The 21,110-nt window shown below is 48.3% G+C and overlaps 1 protein-coding gene across 1 annotated transcript in view; it reads right to left on the bottom strand.

Moving 5' to 3' along the window:
* Prss12 (serine protease 12) overlaps positions 1-21,110 on the bottom strand; it is a 63,371-nt gene that overhangs the window by 27,466 nt on the left and 14,795 nt on the right. The window contains exons 2-3 of the mRNA XM_027952333.2: positions 8,540-8,690; positions 881-1,059 (exon numbers count right to left, since the gene is read on the bottom strand). Coding sequence (XP_027808134.2) covers positions 881-1,059; positions 8,540-8,690 — 330 coding nt within the window. The remainder of the gene's footprint in view (positions 1-880; positions 1,060-8,539; positions 8,691-21,110) is intronic.

The following is a 21,110-nucleotide window of genomic DNA, read 5'->3' as shown; positions in this document are numbered from 1 at the left end:
TGAATATCTTGGATAAAGGTCATACTGTCCATGAATATGAAAGGTCTCCTGGAAGCATATGTCGGTGTACTATCTCACTGTCTGCACAGTGCTCAGACACACCTAAGCTCTTCTGAGTGCCACAGCTGCAGGACTAGACTTTCATCACCTGCAGGCAGCAGGGCAGCCCAGGACCAGGATGTGCTCTGGCAATTGCTGGCATATATCATAGACCTGATAAGAACAGATGCACAGCTGTCTATAGAGATTTGAATTCCGTATTCCATAGTTCCTAAGAAGTTATTCTTTTGGTGTTTAAAGAAAGAAATTTTTCCTTCAAGTTCTTTTCATCATAGAAGCAATGGATGTGTGGTGACAGCTCTTGCCTGTTTTTCCTGTCCTGCTGACCATGTGGTGAGCAGGCACACAAATGTTACTCTGCAGTCAGACTCACCTCCTGTGACAATGGCCCTATGTGACAGACATGCTGCACTGGGAATAGTGTAAAAACTGAGCATTGCAAAGCCAACCTGGTGCTTTAGTCAACAATCACATCAATGTTTTATGCCAGTTGCAAACATATTCTAAGACAAGACTGATGAACAGATGAACTGAAGATGGCTTACAACCTAATGTCTGGAATTCATCATCCCACATCTAGCTTGCTAACTGAGTGCTACAGATTACGACAAAGTCCTGCTTACTTGTCTAGCTTTATACAATTGTACAGCTAAAAAAATTAAACTAAAAAATTCAGAAATATCTATGGATAAGAAGCTATCACCTCAATATATAATTTGTGCTAGACTTTTCATTTTTATTTGGAAGCATTGTCTGAATTGAGAAGGGCCACTCAAGTATGTCCAGGGGCTGGAGGCAGGGGCTGGACATGAGATCTTACCTATCAGAGGTGCACAGGACACTCCAGCATCTTCTCTATGGCCACAGTTATGCTCTCCCCAGGAACTCTTGGGACACTGCTCAATGGAAAGCTCATTCCCCGTGCAGCGCACTTCATCCAACATTATGGGGCCAGATCCTTCCCCAAAATACGCCTGAGTCCATGCCTTAGCAACGCCACTGAACAAACAGAAAAACAAGAATTCTGAGTTCAATAGCAAAGGTTGACCTGACAGTTTTTGTATCTGGTAAACCCATAATCATTATCAATCTCTACATATAAATTCCCTCCATTGCACAACTTTTTGCGTTTCTTTGTTGTTTTCTTTATTTCTGAGTCTGCTAGCTATTCCCTACATTGACCTGGCTTTTCTTCACCAGCAATGGAGCCTCACATTTTTAAGAGGCAATGGCTATCCACACTTTCCTCTAGATGCACAACGTAAAACGCACCTTTTTAACCATTTTAAGTGTCCAGGGGAGCCACTGCATTCTGTGTAGGGAAACTATCGCAACCACCCACTTCCAGAGCTTTTTTAGAATTCTGCACAAGGACTGAGTTTCTCCAAGGACATCTAGGTACAGAATTGCCTGTAGCACTTCCAGGATGTCCCCTGCTCCACCTCCTCCTGCCCCACTGGACCAGGGGCTGCTGCAGGGCTTGACCAGCAGCTGTGGGGCTGGGCTCCAAGGGACCAGGTCAGGAATGACAGACCGCAGCAGGAAGGGGCCTGGGGCCCGTGGCTGAGAACCACCCAGCCAGCCTCCAGGGGTGGCCCCAGCCTCCTTGCTTGAGAGGGAGGGAAGACTGGCCTACCGCTGTCCCCAGGGTGGCTGCTGTCAGCTCTCTGTTACTCACGGACAACCTATTTCTAACAAAATGTCTTTGCACTAATTCATTCGTACTAAATCTACCTCTTCCACAATTCAAAGTGATAGCATATTCTAGAACCCCAGATTCCAGGGAAGGTGGAGATCGCTGTCACATGCTGAATGACTTTACAAACTGCATTTCTCGCCTCTTTTAGCTTTTTTAAGTTTTAGGTTTTCAGCATTTATATTTGTAACTTTTTAAATTGAAGAAAAATTTTTAAAAATAATTTTAGAAAGAATATTTATGGAGTTAATTCATAGCTACGTGTTGTTTTCATCACAGATTATAAGGCGGTGGCCCCATGGCCTTCTGCCCATGACCTCCTCCCTGGGCCTCAGGCTCTTGTGGTGGAGACACACACAATCAGAGGCAAGCATTTCCAAGTGTTTTCATACACTTTAGTGTTTCACAGAAATGTTGTAGTGTGCTGAACAAAGCATTTTGTGCAGAGAAAGCACTGATGTTTCTAGAAAAGTATTTTAAGGCAAATTGATCTTATAGTAGTTAGGTGTCCACGGGCTGCAAAGAAATTCAGACATTCAGAGCTACTCACTGTGGAAGAGGTTCTCTCCTCCCAAAGGAAACATGTCTGTGCCGATGCCAGTCGCTAGCATTTCCACAGCAAATAGAGCTAAGCTTAGGTAGCACTACGAGCAATTTCCAGAATGGACAGGGCAGGTATTGGCTGGTGTAGCCAGCATACACACCAGTATGGGTCTGGAGAAGGCAACTGCTTGAGCTGTGTGCCTGAGACCCCAGGCTCCTCTCCAGGGGGAGGAAGCACATCAGGAAAGAAGAGGCCCTGCCACCGGTCCAGTCCTGCATGCCCATGCTTTACAAGGCCATGAGTTAAGACTGGCTTCTACACTTTATAATGGTTGGGGAAACAATAAAAGAGAATAGGATCTGTTATAAAATTTAAATAAAATATAAATTTCATTGTTGAAAAGCAAAATTTTACTGGAACAAAGCCAAACTTGCTCCTAAATTGTGGTCTAAGGCTGCTTTTGTGAGACATCACACCACTGAGGAGATGTGAAGTCTAAAAAATTTATTGTGTGGCCCTTTAAGAAAACTTGGCAGACCACTTTTTAAGAAAACTTGCAGAGCACTGTGTTTAAGGGAAGGCAAAGGTGAAACCTGAATGAGGGGGCAGCAGGCTGGAGAAGGAGGGGAGGTCCAGATGGAGGCCCAGGATGGAGGCCCAGGATGGATCTCTGCCCTGAGACAAGTGCCAGGAAAGAAGGTCTATAAAGGGACACCACAGTGGGTACAATTCATTGGAACCAATATGGGAATCATAAAATTAGATCCCAAACTCATAGCAGAAATAAAAACAAAATGCAGATGGTTTAAAGCCGAAAGAGGGGTGGAGGGAAGGAAGGGGGAAGGAAAGAAAGAACTCTGAGAAGACAGGAAATTAAAACAACAGGCACAGAGTTCTGATAGCCTTGATGAGAGAGAGAGAGAGAGAGAGAGAGAGAGAGAGAGAGAGAGAGAGGTTTCCTGAGCAAGATAAGAAGCCCATAGTCAGAACAAAGACCAAAGAAGTAAATCCATCAACATGCAGAATGAAACCCACCAAAGAGCAAAATACACCATGTATGGGTCTGGAGAAGGCAACTGCCTGACAAAAAACAGCCAAAAGTCCAGAAGAAACATTCATAGTATGTAACAGCAACAAAAAGATCTCCTGGTAACGATCAATGATAACTTGTTACAATTTAGTGAATGACAACCAACATGTGTGGAGACGCACTGGGAAAGGACAGCAGGACAGACTGTGGCTCCTGCCCAGTGACAAGAAGCTAGAGCACCCGATGCCAGACCCAACAGCCGCAAAGCGCTCTCACCCCTTATCCCAGCAGAGTCAGAACACGGTTCTTACACAGTGCACAGCTGCAAGGCAGCAAAATAAGGCTCTCCAGGCTCACAAAACCCCAGCAAATCCCAGAGTCATGCAAAGGCTGGGGATGGGCAGGGTGGGCTGGCTGACCACCGTGTTGAGGCCCACTGTAAAGTAAACCTGAGGGGAAAACATCAACCAGGAAATCATGATGCAATGCAAACGGGGTTTCTAGCTGATCTTGACTCACTGACAGAAGAAGATCTGCACACCCACTCCTCAGCCAGTCTCGAGCATTTCCTGCTGCTGGCTTCCAGGGAAAACCAAGGAAGACCAGAACTCTGTCCTGAGAGTGGGCAGTATGGGAAGCGGCACAGACCTCAAGAGCTGACCCTCAAGGCAGAGCTAGGCAGGTTCAGGTCCAGGGTGCCTGTCCCCTGTCCCTGCTGTAGGGACACCATCCCACCCCAGCCTGACAGCCCAGTGCGGCCCACTTTCTTACTTGCTAGCCGTGAGTCACAGGATGAAGCAGAGTGCAGGGCTGCTCTGAAGTGAGGCGGTCACTACTTCTGACCGAGCAGCAGAGCCCTCCTCAGACCCTTAGCCTGTTCAGTGACCAGACGGTACTAGTGAAGTGTGTCCTTTGTTCCCTACACCCTCCATTGACAAAGGCCAAATACATAGGCCCACTCCCTCCCCAGGCATGGCCAGCTGTCTTGGGGGGACAGAAGAGGTCAGAAACCCATGCCAGGAAAACCTTAGGCTATGAAGACAGGCTCCTTCCCCCAACACTGGCTGTGACACTGCAGCCTGAGGGACCTCACGAGTCTCAGGAGCTGCATTTGTCTGCACCTCGCTCACAGCAGCCAGGCCCCACCTCCCTCCTGCCCCATGCTGCGTCTAATTCACACTTGGCAGAAAGAAAAGATCCCAGACTGAGTCCTCACCTCAGGACTCTGCTTCCCTGACAAGTGAACTGCAGGGGCACTGGGTAATCTCAGAGGACCTAACTTCCCCACCTCCGGAAAAAGGTCTCTTTCCTGCTCAATGATTTCATCTACCAACTATCTTTATCATACAATATTTTTTAAAATTTAAGAAATAGCAAAATAAAAGAGCAAAGAAAAAATACTTTAAAGCAATTGCTACCAGAAGTTTTTTTTTTTATTCTGACAATTCAATACGATATATGATAATTTTATGGGAAAAAAAAGATTCAAAATGGCACATCAACACACAAAAGTGTGGTATCAGCACTCTACTCTGTGCTTGTAAGGTTTGGGATGACATGGGGGTGTGTTTTTAATAGTAAGCACATGCAAAAGAATCCGCATGTCTCCACTGGAACTCTCCTGGTAAACTGCCCAGCTCAACTTACCCAGGGTTCTAGCATCTGGCTGTCTCAATCGACTTCCTCCAAGTTCTGGGTTAATGAGATTTAAGTGTCTTAAGTGCAATAATCCCTTCAGTATTTAGGAAGCTTGACAACCATCAAAACAAGCAGACCCCATCACAACACGAGGTCCACGAGGGCACCTCACAGAGAGCTGCAGCCACTCTCCAGGGAGCATGGTGTCTGCAGAACTCAGGTGGAGCTCCCCGAAGAAGCAACTGTAACTTGAGTCAAGCAGCAGTCAAGCTGCCTGCCATCAACCATCGCTTTTAAAAAATGATTCCATCTGAAAGTCCTCAGCCTCCAAATGAGCAGGACAAGTTACCCAGAAGAGGCGCTGTACACCCAGGTGTGCTTCAATGCAGGTTCACAGGAGAACTCCAGAACCAAGTAAGAGAAAAGCAAGAGAATGACGTCATTCGGAGCCCAGGGTGCCCGTGACGCAGACAGGTCTCCATGGGGCTGGGCACTGGCCCTCACTGGGCGGGTGGAGGACCTTGCTGCCAGCCGCTGAATCAGACAGCACTGCCACACAGTGCTCCCAGCGAGACACTGTGAGGGGCTGGGGAACTGTCCAGAGTGGGGTCCCAAGGGAGGCCTCAGCTGTGTGCCCTCCAAGAGGACTGTGATGCCCTGGTCACCCTCTTCCTCTCTCCACCACATGCTCTCTGCCATGACAAGCTGCCTCACCTCAGGCCCCAAAGCAAAAGGGCCAGCAGACCAAGACTTGAAACTTCCAAAGATAGCTTACTTAGTGTCATAAACACAGCCTCCAAGAAGAACCAGTGTCACTGAAAAAGAAAGAAAGAAACTTCCAAACCTGTAACCTTTTTTCTTTAAGTTGATTGTCTACCACCTTTTGTTATAATAACAGAAAGCTAACACCCTTGTTTATCTGGAGATATTTTTCCTTTTAATAATTTTTCCAAACATGAATCTCATTATAGAAAGACAGCAATGAGGTCATGCCTGAGAAAGACCTTAGCACCTTACTTAACCCAGGGGGGTGTATGCAACAATAAAGTCTTTCTGGTGATCCCACCTTAATCTGCTTTTGTATAACACATGTTGCTGTCAACATGGTCTTTGTTAAAGAACTACTTATAAGTGAAAAAAAAAATCTTTATCTTTCATGAAAGAATCACAAATTTCCAAAATGGCTTTGACATTGCAGATGTTATTAATATTCAGTGTCATTTAAGTTTTACATGCAATTTATTTAATATTTATTTTTTAGTTGTAGTTGGACACAATACTTTTTAAAAAAGATAACATCATTGTATTTTTTATACATTTATTTTTTTAAATTTTTTTTTTATGTGGTGCTGACGATCGAACCCAGTGGCTCACGTGTGCTAGGCAAGTGCTCTGCCACTGAGCTACAACCGCAGCCCTGGACACAATACCTTTATTTTATTTATTTATTTTTTTATGTGGTGCTGCAGATCGAACCCAGGGCCTTGTACATGCTAGGCGAGCGCTCTATCACTGAGCCACAACCCAGACCCTTATATGCAATTTTCTAAGCAACAAAAGGTTGCCTTTTCTCCACAGGAATGTATTAATAGTAATTAAAAAAAATGCTTTCCACCTTGAATTTAGAATAACCCTTTCCATGACTGGTGATATTAACAGATTACACAATACTCAGTTCTTAACATTTTTGGCAAAGACACAGATTTCTTAATAACCAACATGAAAATCAACCGGCACATCGCTGAACACATATAATATAGAACATGTAACTGACAATCCAGTAATTACAGATACACATGCACAGTGGAGTGTTTTATAAGATTCACAGCTGACTATGTGGAGGTTCTGTACGAAAACTGTTTGATGATCCCCACCCAATGCCCACTTTACTTTGAATGTTTAATGACGTCTTTTCAATATAAGTTTCGAATTCACTGACCAAGACAGCCAATGGGTGCTTCACACCTACTGCAAGTGCTTACTGAACTAGGAACCCGCCCTAGCTGCGGACATCTCGGTAAGACCTCCCGTTACTCTCTCCCTCCCAAGTGGGGCTCAAACTCAGGGTGCTCTGCGGCCAGCACCTGCCACAATCTCACGCTCTGCCACCCAACTGCAGAACCTGTTTGCACTATAAATCTGTCCTGAGACTGATGCCTAGTCAGAACTCTCCAAATTATAGCCTGGAAAGTTCAATGATTCATTAATTCTCTCCACCACCTTTCCAGGAAAGCAATGGCAGTGGACAGTGCAGCTCTGCTGACCGTAAGCCTGCAGGCCGCCCGCGCCTGAGCAGGCAGGCGGCTGCAGCACCAGCTCCACCGGGACCCTGCGAGGGGACACGGAGGACCCAGCGCCTGCCCTCACCCACGCTCAAGTATGAACTCCCAGTGGAGAAACACACATCGCCTGTGGGGGCTTCCAGCCACGTGTCTGATTTGAACAGCCAGCCTCTGGCCCTCACTTCCAACATCAGGAACTACAAGGACCAGACCAACCAGCCAAAGGGCACCCAGAGGAAGAAGAAGATACAGTCAGCAGACGACACTTCAGGGACACTCGCTGGGCCAGCCAGCATAATGGAAAACAGGAGACTGCTCTTGACCAAGAGACCAAGGGACAAACACCAGACGCGCCCATGCCCTGGAGCACCTGTGTGAGCGCGAAGCTTAGGGGAGTCAGCGCTACGCATGACCACGTCAGTCAGGAGAATGACATCTGCTATGCAGGGATGATGTTCTCATTCTTAACAGACCCACACTGCAGACTTGGAGATGTTAAAACAACTGTTCTTAAAACACTTCAAAGAGAGGGAAAACTATAAAAACAATTCCACAAACACCTGAGTAGCAAGGGCTGGAGGGTCAACGCTCACGCTCCAGCATCAAGGAGTACAGCCGACTGAACCGCTGAACAGAAGGACCATGACAGGGCGCTCGGGCACGGGGGGCTCCGCAAGGTGCTGAGGGGCACTTCTACAATTTAAAGCGTAGTATCAACTCTTAAAATATCCCCAACACAGTTTCAGATGAAGTTTTAAGTTTGTTATGCCCACGTTCATAATCACAACAGAGAGGGATTAGGAGGTCTGCGGTCAGAACCACCACAGGTGACAAGGGGAAGGCACCACCCAGGGTCTCAGGCTGCATTCCCATTTCCCACATGGGAATTATGTCCTACATGAATTAACAACACCCTTTGTTCTAAGCACATTCCTAACAAATGAGCAAGACATGCTCAAAGGTCAGACAACATTTGGGGATAAGAGTTCAAAGTGAGTTTTGAGACAGCAGCAGCTGTTTGATCAGATTACCCCAGTCTCTGCCTGACAGTGCTGGTCCTTACCTGGGAGCCATAAGGCCTACCCTGGAAACCAGCAAGAACCTCAGCTCCTGCTGTCCTCATGAACAGTTAGAGCACACAGAGCACCCTGCAGGAGCTGCCAAGACAGGGGTTCAGAGCTGGGCTTCCGACCTGCTCCAGGAAACATGCAGTTTCAACAGTGTCTTCCTTTGGGAAATAACAGGTTCAAAAATTTAAGCAAAACCAAACAAGAACAGTAAAAACAAACCTGAAGCCCAGCTGCCTGCAGACCACTTCTGCATCTGCATTGTCCCACTGGTCGTCACAGATGGTGCCCCACTGGCCAGCACGGTAGAGCTCCACTCGCCCTTCATGCAGGCTGCGGCCGCCAGCCAGGCGGATGGCAGGCGATGCTGGGCCTATGGACATGAGATGGACAGGTCAGCCTGCACCTTTGCATCATCGCTCTGTAAGCCTGGAGTGAGTCCATTTCCCTTCTCAATGGTATTTGTTAAGCTGTAACATGTATGTGTGGCAGGCATATGTAAACATCCATATCAGGGTACTCTTGACCCAGTGAGATACTCCATGTTGAGCTACGCTCATTCAATAGCCCTTCACAGTGACAGTTTAGATCCAACTTCCCAACAACCTTAGAGACCAGAAAAGACACTGAAACCTGCAGATTACCGGAAGCATATCTGATCATGATGCTACTATGGTGGAGACACTATTTTATTTACAGCAACTTGAGCTTTATCAACATGCTAGTTATTAAAAACGGCATGTTTATAACAATTGTCTTCAGGACAGAATTATGTTTATATCTGTAGAAATCAAGGAAAATCACCTCTCCTCCAGCAAGCTGGTGGACACGATGCTGCAGGCTCCTCAGCGGACAGCCACCAAAGGGCAGGGTGCAGCTCAGCAGGAGAGGGCCTGGCCTGCCCTGGGGTCCATCCTTGGCACCACAAAAACAAAGAGCACCCCAAGTCTTCCCCTCCTCGAAGCCTGAGGCCCCTGCCAGTGTGCCCCCTCCCCTGCCTGCTCCTCCTCCTCAGAGGCCCTAAAACCACTGGGCGGTACCCACCCAGTCCTCTTCCTTCTGAACCAAAGGCTCCACCAAGGTCCCCACCTCAGAGTCTTGCCTGGACTCACCTCCCAGACACTTCAGGCGGCTCCCCCCTCATCATTCAGCTTTCAGCCCCTTCCTCAGGCTGCAGTTACAGCCCCTCCTAAGGCACTGCCTTCCACATTCCTGATCTCGTCTGCCTCAGAGCCTCAAACAGTTCACGCCCCCCCCAGCTAGAATGAGGACCCAGATGCACCCTTTCTTCTCACCTGTGGAGTTCAGTAACTGGCAGATAGAAGGCTTGGGATAAGCATTTATTGACTGACTGGGTCAGCATGTGATGCTCAAAACCAAGAAAGGACATTCCAAACAAAAATAATACTCAGTTTCCAGCGCTCACTTGTGTTCAACAGCAGATAACCCATACCCGCAGCCTGCAAGGTGTGGCTCAGGGGACTGAGCCTGCACTCAGGGAGCTGATCCCCCAGAGGCAGATTACGCAAGCAAAGGTAGGAGGTCACCAAGGAAACCCTTCAGCTCACAAGGTTGGGGGTAGTTATCTGTGAGAAAGAGCGATGGGTGGGAGAGGGGCTGGAGGCCAGAGATGGGGCAAGAGCACCTGCACTGCAGGCTGTGGTCACCCCTCAGTCTCCTCAGCAGGAGAGCCATCTGTGGCTGCCTGGCTGCACTGACATATGAACACCAAACTTGAAGCAAAACTCCAATTACAGCATATGCATATACCCACATTCCTTCTTTGTAATAAAGTTAAAACACATTAGTTAGCCAGGATGCAAACTGTAAAAGGAGAGGAATAGGGTCAAAATATGTGACCTAATGGTGATTAAAAATGTAACTTTTATAAGTTATAGCATGTTTATTTTTCTTCGAAAAATTATGAAACAGAAAAATTATGAAACAAAGTGTATGTTTCTTAAGTTAATGGTCCTCTCAACGGTAACTGTAGTGGGGGGGGGCGGGGATTCAAATAAAAACAGTTTGGAATCACCTACAACCAAGAACCTTCATGACACACTACCTTTCAGTTATCAATGTGACAGTTTATTTAAGATTTTTTTTCTGTTTAGATAAGAAATCGTCAAAGCAGGGCTGAGGTTGTGCCTCAGTTGTAGAACCCTTGCCTAGCATGTGTGAGGCACTGGCAGCACACATCAAACAAACAACAACAAAAAAAAAAAAAAAAGGAAGAAAGAAAGAATGGAAGGTATTGTGTCCATTTATAACTTAAAAAATACAGAAATTGTCAAAGGATAAAAAATATAGAGATCACACAATAAAATTTGGTTAACATCCTCATCATTATAATGAACTAAAAAAAAAAAATCACTGGAAAGAAAATTCTGAAAACTAGTTACTTATATTCTACCTGAAATAAATAATATTCAACATGCTACCATTATGACTGCTAAAATCACCTATGTTCAAAACAGAACTTCATAAGTTTGTAAAAAGCTAGAAGATCTATGTGACATGACAAAAACACAATTCTAAAATCAAAGAACACACCTAGGATCCTCACTGGGACTGGGGAGGCTCAGTGCTCACTGATCTCACTTCACCAAAAGGTAACAAACTACCTTTCATTTTTGACTGTGACAATTTATTTAAATTTTTTTATGTTTAGATAAGAAATTATCAAAGGGGGTTAAAGTGCTGGGAGTCATCACTGCACCTGAGGCAGGCTCTGACACGCTCTGATGCCACTTCACCTTTAAGGGAGGTGCTGGGGTCATCCTGTACCTGAGGCAGGCTCAGTGCTCACTGACCCCACTTCACCTTTAAGGGAGGGAGGTGCTGGGTCATCCTGTACCTGAGGCAGGCTCAGTGCTCACTGATTGCACTTCATCTTTAAGGGAGGGAGGTGCTGGGTCATCCTGTACCTGAGGCAGGCTCAGTGCTCACTGACCCCACTTCACCTTTAAGGGAGGGAGGTGCTGGGTCATCCTGTACCTGAGGCAGGCTCAGTGCTCACTGATTGCGCTTCACCTTTAAGGGAGGGAGGTGCTGGGTCATCCTGTACCTGAGGCAGGCTCAGTGCTCTCTGACCCCACTTCACCTTTAAGGGAAGGAGGTGCTGGGTCATCCTGTACCTGAGGCAGGCTCAGTGCTCACTGATTGCACTTCACCTTTAAGGGAGGGAGGTGCTGGGTCATCCTGTACCTGAGGCAGGCTCAGTGCTCACTGATTGCGCTTCACCTTTAAGGCAGGTGCTTGCTGACTCCACCCACACTGTCTCAAGTTCTCTCTGAATCTTCCATATCAGAATATTTTTTCAATGTTATCTTTTTTCCTAACTGTCTGTGTTTTGTAGGTTTTTTTTCAATGACCTGAAAATGACAATTAAGAAGAAAGTAAGTGGATGGATAGATCACAAAGGGCAGAGAGAATAAAGTTAGGCAGCCTTACTAACACAGCGTGTCTCGTTTTTTGCAATGTGTGAGATGTGTTCTAACTCACACTGATCACGGAATTAAACACAGTGCACCTGTGGCCTGATTCACGTCACTTCTGATGTAGCAGCATCAACAGTCCTTGCCCGTGTGCCATCAAGGAGAATGAAGGAAGCTTGGAGACCTACCGTCTTGGTGACTGGGGTGGGCACACCTGCACCAGGACCCTCAGCCCCTCAGCCTCGCTCTTACTGGACTCTCGGTGTCTCATGGCGGGGGCCTTTCTGTTTCCCCTGACAACTCTTCTGGCAGAAGCCGTGCCCTGGCCATGTGGCCTGCCTTGTCCTGGGACACCTGGCCTGCTGCTCCCCACAACCAGAATGCAAAAAGGGATCCTGGCACATGTGGTGCCCCCAGTTGTGGTGATACTCTGAAACATTCCGCGCCCCAGGGAAAGTAGGCACCATCTTCAGGCAGCTGTGCTCCTTCAGACATGTCCCGTCTCTGCAGGCCTTCCATGCACCGCGCACACACACCTGGTGTGGAGCTCAAGAAGCCTGACCACATTCACAGCCAAGGGAGAATCCGGCACTGTGGCTGTGCTCCATTACACAAGCACCTCATTTCGCTTCCGTGGCTCCATTTTTTTAATATTTACTTTTTTGTAATTGTACACAGTAACTTTTAATTTATTTATTTATTTTTATGTGGTGCTGAGGATCGAACCAGGGCCTTGCACATGGGAGGCGAGTGCTCTACCGCTAAGCCATAACCCCAGCCCCTATGGCTACATTTTATGTTGGGTTTCAAGACTGTCTTCCGTCTTGCCTCCATCATGCCTTCCCATTACTAGAGTAACAGTTTCACATGCAACATACTACACAGTCCATCATACTTCTGTAACCAAATTACAGTGAAGGGAATGTTAAACATTAGACACTATTTGAAAATCAAATAGAATTCAAAGAGATGCATGATCGACTCTCAAATGTGATGACTCACACTGCTTCTGTATTTAAATTCTTAGAAGGAAATGATTTAACTAAGACATTTTTATCATCTTGAATCGTGTTTAAAACACAACAAATCTAAAGCAAGCTTTTTTTTTTTTTTTAATCGTGGGAAGAGCTGCAAGTGATGGTGGTGGCTGCTCCTGCAGACATGCCTCAGCCCGCCAGGCCTCTTTTTGGCAGAGCACAATGCTCTGTTCATCTTCCCAACAGTGGACGCAGTCCGGAGACTGGGGTGTGCCTTGCTACTCCTTTTTCTCTGGAAATACAACAGATATGAGGTTCATCATATGTAAGCCAAGTTTCTCCTCAAAAGATGAGGGTTCCCAGCAGCTCAGGAGGCTGAGGCACGATGATCAAGAGTTCAAAGCCAGCCTCAGCAACGGCGAGGCTCTAAGCAGCTCAGTGAGACCCTGTCTCTAAATAAAATACAATATAGGGCTGGGGGTGTAGCTCAGTGGTAGAGTGCATGCCTAGTGTGCAAGAGGCCTGGGTTCCCGCCCCAGCACTACAAAGAATCAGTGTACTGCTTCCCAGGATCAAAAGATGCTTCTAGCTCTTGCCTACTTAGTATCTGCACATTTCCTGCGTGGGCAGCGGTAGTTAGGAATGAAGTAACTTCTGTCAGGGGAGCGGCTTCCTCCTACTGGCCTGACAAGGAGAAAGGAAGCCGCACCTGCCCACCCTGCTCCAAGCTGCTGCTCTGAAGAGTGTGCTTGGCAATTCCTTTGTTGTGTAAACATCATGGAATGTAAATACACAACCCAGACCGGTGCCTGCAACCTCCCCAGGTTTTGGTCAGAGCCTGCTGCTCCTAAGCTACCAACAGAACAGCACATCGCTGGGCTGAGTCCTGTGGCATCTGAAGCTCTGTGGTATTTGTGTATCTAAGCATATCTAAAAACAGGAAAGGTGTCGTAAAAACCGTGGATTAAAGGAAATTTGGGGCTCATTTCAACCTTGCTGGACTACAGAATCATCACTTCATGCACCTGTACTAGAGACGGATTTGCTGAGATGTGGCCAACTCATCCCATCTGCAGCAGGTGACAGACAAAGAAAAAAAAAAAAGCATCTGAGTCATCTCAGTGTCTGCTGCAGATGGCGCCCCAACTTCCGTTCACACAGACTTCCAGGTGCCTTCAGACTCACTCTTGCCACCATGAAGTGCAACCAACCCTAAAGGGAAAAAGTCCCAGCCCTTGAATGTCTGGTGATCATTTGGACATGCGTGTCCTGTGTGGACTCGGTCTGGGCACTTCAGAGGTGAGACATCCAGGTGGACCAGTGCTCTTGTTTCCTTAGGTGAGGTTCAGGGTGCTCTTTTGCTTTTCTTTTAATTAACAACATTGTGTCAATACAAATTAAACTTTCTCTTTTTATCTCCATAAACAGTCCACTTACAACTCTGAAAAAGGCAAAGTCTAATTCCACCATGCGGCCTGCGCAATGGTTTCATTAATGAGGTTCTTGGCATAAAAGTTAGCTAGCAGAGATCGAAATAAAACACACAGACTCAGTTACCTTATTTCTATTGCCAGGTCCAAGATGGCTCCCCTCTCTGGCTCCAACCTCGAACCACCGGTAGGGCAGCAAGGATTACTCAGGGCTAGCAGGAGAGAGAGAGCCAGCACGCCAGGGAGTAGCCTTTTATTGGGGAACAAGAAATTCAGGGGAGAATCCCATCCAATGAAGGTTGAGGGGGGCCGCACTCCAAGGTCAGGGTCAGTGATTGGGCCCCCGGGGTCAGTGGTCAGTCACACCCCCACACGGACGGGTTCTCTCATCAGGAGAGGGCCGGGACACAGCCAGAAGTCTCAGACCCAAACCGGGAGTCGCCCAGTCACGCGTGAGAATGGCTTCCCACATCTAATATCAGATCTTACCTCCCAACTATCAGATTGCATCACAAAGCCTTCTTATCATTTATGTATTTCTTATCATTTATGACTTTATATGAAGTCATGGATCAGAAACAAGTCACAAGCTCTTGCTTACAATCAGCTGTAATTAGCTGTGCTATTTCTTCTTTCTACTTGATTTGCGCATCCATTAAAGAAGTATAAAGTGGGCTTCCCCCCCTCTAATTTTAGCCTCAAACAATAGTCATGAGAATTCTAAAAATCATGGCCATAATTTTTTTTTAAATGTCAGTTTTGAAAACATGACCTAATGTTAGTCCTAGGAGAACAGGCAGCAGTGTGTTTGATATTATCGAAAGCCCCTAGTCATTGCCTCCTCTTACATGCTACCCACTGAGCTGTCCCAAAGCCCACATCTGAGTCACTTTTCAGTCTTTAGTTAAGTCTGAGCACTCAGGAAAGAGCACTTTCAGTTTTACCTTCAGGCAAGCGTAGAGGCCTGTACTCTCCTCTCAGGCACTCGCTGCAGGGCAGGGTCTGGGAGAACCACGGGCACTTCAGCAGAGACTAAATCAGACTCAGCCAACTTTCGTAAAATGCTGATGAAAGGCACCTACAGTAGACTTTCTTTCACAGGCCAAGAATCTAAGAAGAAAAAACTAAGTCCTACAAAAATATTCTGATTCGATTTGTGCACTTCAAAGTTATTATGCATGGCTTTCTGAGAGATTTCAAAGAACATTCTATTCACAAGTTATCCTTCCACTTCATTTGCACTGGCTTTACATCCACCACTGTTTTCCACATCATCATCCTTAAAAAATGTAAGAAAATTCAAGGTATTTCTCATGACAAAAGCAAAGTCCCCTGAACTGACACAAAGGCAACAATGAAGGAGCAAATGTGGCTCTGCCAGGTCCTGACAACTCAGAGAACGTGGCAGGGGTCCCTCTGCACCCCATGCAGACAGCAAGGCCTCCCCTGCAGAACAAGACAAGTAGGCCCTGTCCTGAAAGGGAGAAGTGTGGACTGAGCATATTTTCTTTTCCTGGTGCTGGGGATGGAACCCAGGATGCCATAAAAATGTCAGTCCAAGGCTGGGGTTGTGGCTCAGTGGTAGAGTGCTTGCCTAGCATGTGTGAGGCCCTGGGTTCGATTCTCAGCATCTCATACAAACAAATAAATAAATAAAGGTCCATCAATAACTAATAAAAATATTTTTAAAAATGTCAGTCCACTTCTGAGCCACACCCCAGCCCTTTTATTTCGAGAGGATTGCCCAGGCTGGCCTTGAACTTGGGATCCTCCTGGCTCAGTCAACTGGGTGCTGGGGTTCCAGGTATGCCCCTACTCTGCCATGCCTGGCACAGGACACTTTTAAAGAAACACATCTAAAGAGTTCAAATGGGATTTGGGGGGATTTAATGGGATTTTTCAAATCACCAAACCTCTTACAGAGACTCACAAAATATCATACATATATCACTAATACCAGCAGTTCATTTCTTTTTAAAACATTTCTAGGAGCTTATTTACATGAAAGAATTCATTTGTTCACCTCAACCACTACTTAAAATGGTGTTTAAATTAATGTATCATCTCTCTTTATTGATTTGCCATCATCACCACCAAATTACTCATGTCACAGGTTTGGAAGAAAAAAAAACTAGAACTCATTTAAAACCCATATGGTTTAAAATAGTACCAAAGCAAAATGCTAGCAGGAAGAAATGGTGTGCACATATCATCTAAGAGCCCACGTTCTTGCAGACAGAAGTGTGGTGGCAGTCAGGACCCTGGGTGCTCCAAAGAGCTGGAGGTGGGTTCCAGTCGGCGCTCAGCGGCACACTGTCTCAACGCTCTGCCGTGGTGTGGAAGCCTGGGTCTGCAGCGGTACCTCCTATGGGGCACAGAACCTGAGTGCTTGTCCCACCGTTAACAAACGCCACAAAGACCAGCTATGGAGAGGCAATCCGCATGCCAGCACCCGTGGACTTCAGATTCCACCCAGCACCACAGGCCCAGAAGGGACCGAGGCTCACAAACATCTCAGGTATTCTGAGGAGACCATCTGAGATGTCTGGGGACCACCAGGGATAGAAGACCAGAGAATGGTGTGGAAGATGAGGGGGGAACACAGAGGCCTTGAGCCCGCACCCTTCCTTAAATCCCCCTCCCCAGTCATGAGTTTCAACAATCCCATCAAAGGCCCAGGAAGACTGTGGGACCAGCTGCACCTAAAGGCAGCCCACGGGTGCCACAGCATTTCCAAAAACAAGCTGACAACCACTGGTCCACATCTCTCCCAGGAGGAAATCCTCGACATCATACCATGACAAATGAGAAACACCAGATCCCAGCCCACCTCGACTGGCCCTTCCTTGGCTCCCAGAGCAGGGTCAGTGCGGTCTCCATTCAGCTGGCGGCCAGTGAGAGCCCTGCCTATGCTGCTCCCAACACCCACTGTCCCACTCCGCTCATCTCCACCCCAAAACCCCAACTCCTGGGCTGCAGGGAAAGCATTCCTTAATGGTATGGAAGCGTGTTCATGATCTTTTACAGTGAGAACGATTTAGAGGAAGGAAAAGTTTATTTGGGACTCACAGTTGCAGAGGTCTCAGTCCACAGATGGCCAGCTGCATTGTTCTGGGCCGGCGGGGGGGGGGGGGGCGGGGGGGGCGGGCAGAGCATCATGGGGAAGGGCCCAGTGGAGGGAAACAGCTCAGCTCACAGCAGGGCCAGGAAGCAGAGAGGGGAGAGGGAAAGGGCCACAGGGAAGATGGCGCCTGCTGGGCAGGCCCCACAACATACCTCTTGCCATTACTGCCCATTAAAACCAGGACAGACCCATCAGGGTGCAGCTCACATGACCCATCATCTCACCCTGAGCATCCCTGCACCAACAAGAGCTTCTGGGACACTTCAGTCCGTATCATGGCAACAGGCTGTGACTTCGCAATTGTTCTAATGATTTTGAAACGCCTTTTTAAAAACATCAACATGGTAATATTCTTAAAATAGTCAAAGTTTGAACACACGATTTATCCTGTGCACATTTAGGGCAGGGAGGATCTTGTTCTGTCTCCTGGTGTTGTCTCAGGCTGGTGTGGTGGTCACGCAAGAGGAAGCTGCGGACCAGAGTGACACAGCAGCTGCGGAGCCACAGCCAACATTCCCTACATCCCTGTCCCCACTCCTGTCCCTTGCCTAACCTAATCAAGGACCCTGCCACACACCAGCACCTTTTGAAGCTGCACTCATCACCACATGCATTGTATCATGTGGGCACCCACTTCTACCACACGTTACATGGGAATAAACCACCCAGCAGAAGGACAAGACAGCCTGGAGCGTCTCTGTCCACTGCAGAACAGCAGTGGCTTTTGGTGACCTCCCTTTGAGGCTGGTGCTCCTGGGGAGAAGAATTTGTCCCATGAGCTGTATAAATTTGTAGCAGAACTATGATATGAATATGTGCGTATCTATAATTTCCATCACACAACCTTATCTCAATACAAAAACAGATAAACAGTAAAGAATCATAAGGTCAAAGCCACTGTTCTGAGTAAAGAAATCATAAGGTCAAAGCCAGTGTTCTGAGCGAGCTGTGTCACCAACAGAGACCACACACGCTCGCCTCTCCACAGGGTCCGGCGTTACTGAAGAGCAGGGGACCCACAGGTGACCCTCTGCCAGCAGTGGCAGCTCACTGATCACTTGCAGGTCACCTGGTGGGCAGCTGGGCACTCAGGTTCTGTTATTCCAGTCTTCGTGTCTAATGTCCAAACACTCGAGTCACACAGCACACTTTACACAATCATATGCATAGGTTCCAGAAAGCTAGAGAAGGGTTAGGGCCACAGGGTCCCGAAGGCTGAACTGAGAGCAAAGGCAGAGAGCAGATATGGAGGCAGTCACTGCAGGTGGTCAGATACGACTAGGAACCAGCAGAGAGCTTGTTCAGGGCACAGAGCTGTCAGAGCACAGGAGCCTATTCCAGGACATTGTGCAGATGGTGGCGGTTTCAATGTCAGATGGGAGCATCGTCCTGAGATGTCAGCTTGCAGTGGGACTTACGTGGTCCTCACAGGCAGGAGAGCCACACTCTGCTCAAGCCCAAGGACAGAAAGGCAGAGGTTCATCACTGGGCGACGTTCCTGGGCAAGGCTCCTGATGAGTGACCTGGTGACAGGGTCAAGGTGCCACCGCAGCCAGCCTCAGGGTGCCCTCCTTTGTGGGTCTCAAGTGAAGGGACTGAATCATTTGGAGGCCTGCTGTGTTCAAAAAGCTCCTGTGCCTACTCTTACCGACATGGGTGTGATGTGCCCATGAATCACATGCTTCTAATTAACTCAAAACATTCCAGGTGCTCATTCATCTTAGCAAAATAAATTTTATTTTATCAGTTTGTGCCACATGGTTATGCCAGGCAGATGGTAGCTGTTGACTTCTACAAAGAAGGTGTGGAGTCATCTACCTCAGCGGCCAAAACTCAAAATGGAGCACATTATGCCAAACTACTGCTTTACAAAGTGAAAATACTCAGAGCAGGTGCAGCCTGATATTGCTGTTCTATACATAATGGAGTCACTCAGGGCAGGCACAGCCTGGGAACTGCTGTTCTATACACCATGGAGTCACTAGGGCAGGCACAGCCTGAGGACTGCTGTCCTACACACCATGGAGTCACTAGGGCAGGCACAGCCTGAGGACTGCTGTTCTGTACACCATGGAGTCACTAGGGCAGGCACAGCCTGAGGACTGTTGTTCCACACACCATGGAGTCACTAGGGCAGGCACAGCCTGAGGACTGCTGTTCTACACACCATGGAGTCACTAGGGCAGGCACAGCCTGAGGACTGCTGTTCTACACACCATGGAGTCACTAGGACAGGCACAGCCTGAGGACTGCTGTTCCGCACACCATGGAGTCACTAGGGCAGGCACAGCCTGAGGACTGCTGTTCTGCACACCATGGAGTCACTAGGGCAGGCACAGCCTGAGGACTGCTGTCCCACACACCATGGAGTCACTAGGGCAGGCACAGCCTGAGGACTGCTGTTCCACACACCATGGAGTCACTAGGGCAGGCACAGCCTGAGGACTGCTGTTCTACACACCATGGAGTCACTAGGGCAGGCACAGCCTGAGGACTGCTGTTCCACACACCATGGAGTCACTAGGGTTGGCGCAGCCTGAGGACTGCTGTTCTACACACCATGGAGTCACTAGGGCAGGCACAGCCTGAGGACTGCTGTTCTACACACCATGGAGTCACTCAGGGCAGGCGCAGCCTGAGGACTGCTGTCCTACACACCATGGAGTCACTAGGGCAGGCACAGCCTGAGGACTGCTGTCCTACACACCATGGAGTCACTAGGGTTGGCGCAGCCTGAGGACTGCTGTCCTACACACCATGGAGTCACTAGGGCAGGCACAGCCTGAGGACTGCTGTTCTACACACCATGGAGTCACTCAGGGCAGGCACAGCCTGAGGACTGCTGTTCTACACACCATGGAGTCACTCAGGGCAGGCGCAGCCTGAGGACTGCTGTCCTACACACCATGGAGTCACTCAGGGCAGGCACAGCCTGAGGACTGCTGTCCTACACACCATGGAGTCACCCAGGGCAGGCACAGCCTGAGGACTGCTGTTCTACACACCATGGAGTCACTAGGGCAGGCACAGCCTGAGGACTGCTGTTCCACACACCATGGAGTCACTAGGGCAGGCACAGCCTGAGGACTGCTGTTCTGCACACCATGGAGTCACTAGGGCAGGCACAGCCTGAGGACTGCTGTCCCACACACCATGGAGTCACCCAGGGCAGGCACAGCCTGAGGACTGCTGTCCTACACACCATGGAGTCACTCAGGGCAGGCACAGCCTGAGGACTGCTGTTCTACACACCATGGAGTCACTAGGGCAGGCGCAGCCTGAGGACTGCTGTCCTACACACCATGGAGTCACTAGGGCAGGCACAGCCTGAGGACTGCTGTTCTGTACACCATGGAGTCACTAGGGCAGGCACAGCCTGAGGACTGCTGTTCCACACACCATGGAGTCACTAGGGCAGGCACAGCCTGAGGACTGCTGTTCCACACACCATGGAGTCACTAGGGCAGGCGCAGCCTGAGGACTGCTGTTCTACACACCATGGAGTCACTAGGGCAGGCACAGCCTGAGGACTGCTGTTCCACACACCATGGAGTCACTAGGGCAGGCACAGCCTGAGGACTGCTGTCCTACACACCATGGGGTCACTAGGGCAGGCACAGCCTGAGGACTGCTGTTCTACACACCATGGAGTCACTAGGGCAGGTACAGCCTGAGGACTGCTGTCCTACACACCATGGAGTCACTAGGGCAGGCACAGCCTGAGGACTGCTGTTCTACACACCATGGGGTCACTAGGGCAGGCACAGCCTGAGGACTGCTGTCCTACACACCATGGAGTCACTAGGGCAGGCACAGCCTGAGGAC

Source organism: Marmota flaviventris, chromosome 7 (genome assembly GCF_047511675.1).
Source record: "Marmota flaviventris isolate mMarFla1 chromosome 7, mMarFla1.hap1, whole genome shotgun sequence".
Classification (NCBI taxonomy): Eukaryota; Metazoa; Chordata; class Mammalia; order Rodentia; family Sciuridae; genus Marmota; species Marmota flaviventris.
The sequence above is the reverse complement of the archived record's forward strand: the minus strand, read 5'-3'. Positions and strand labels throughout refer to the sequence as shown.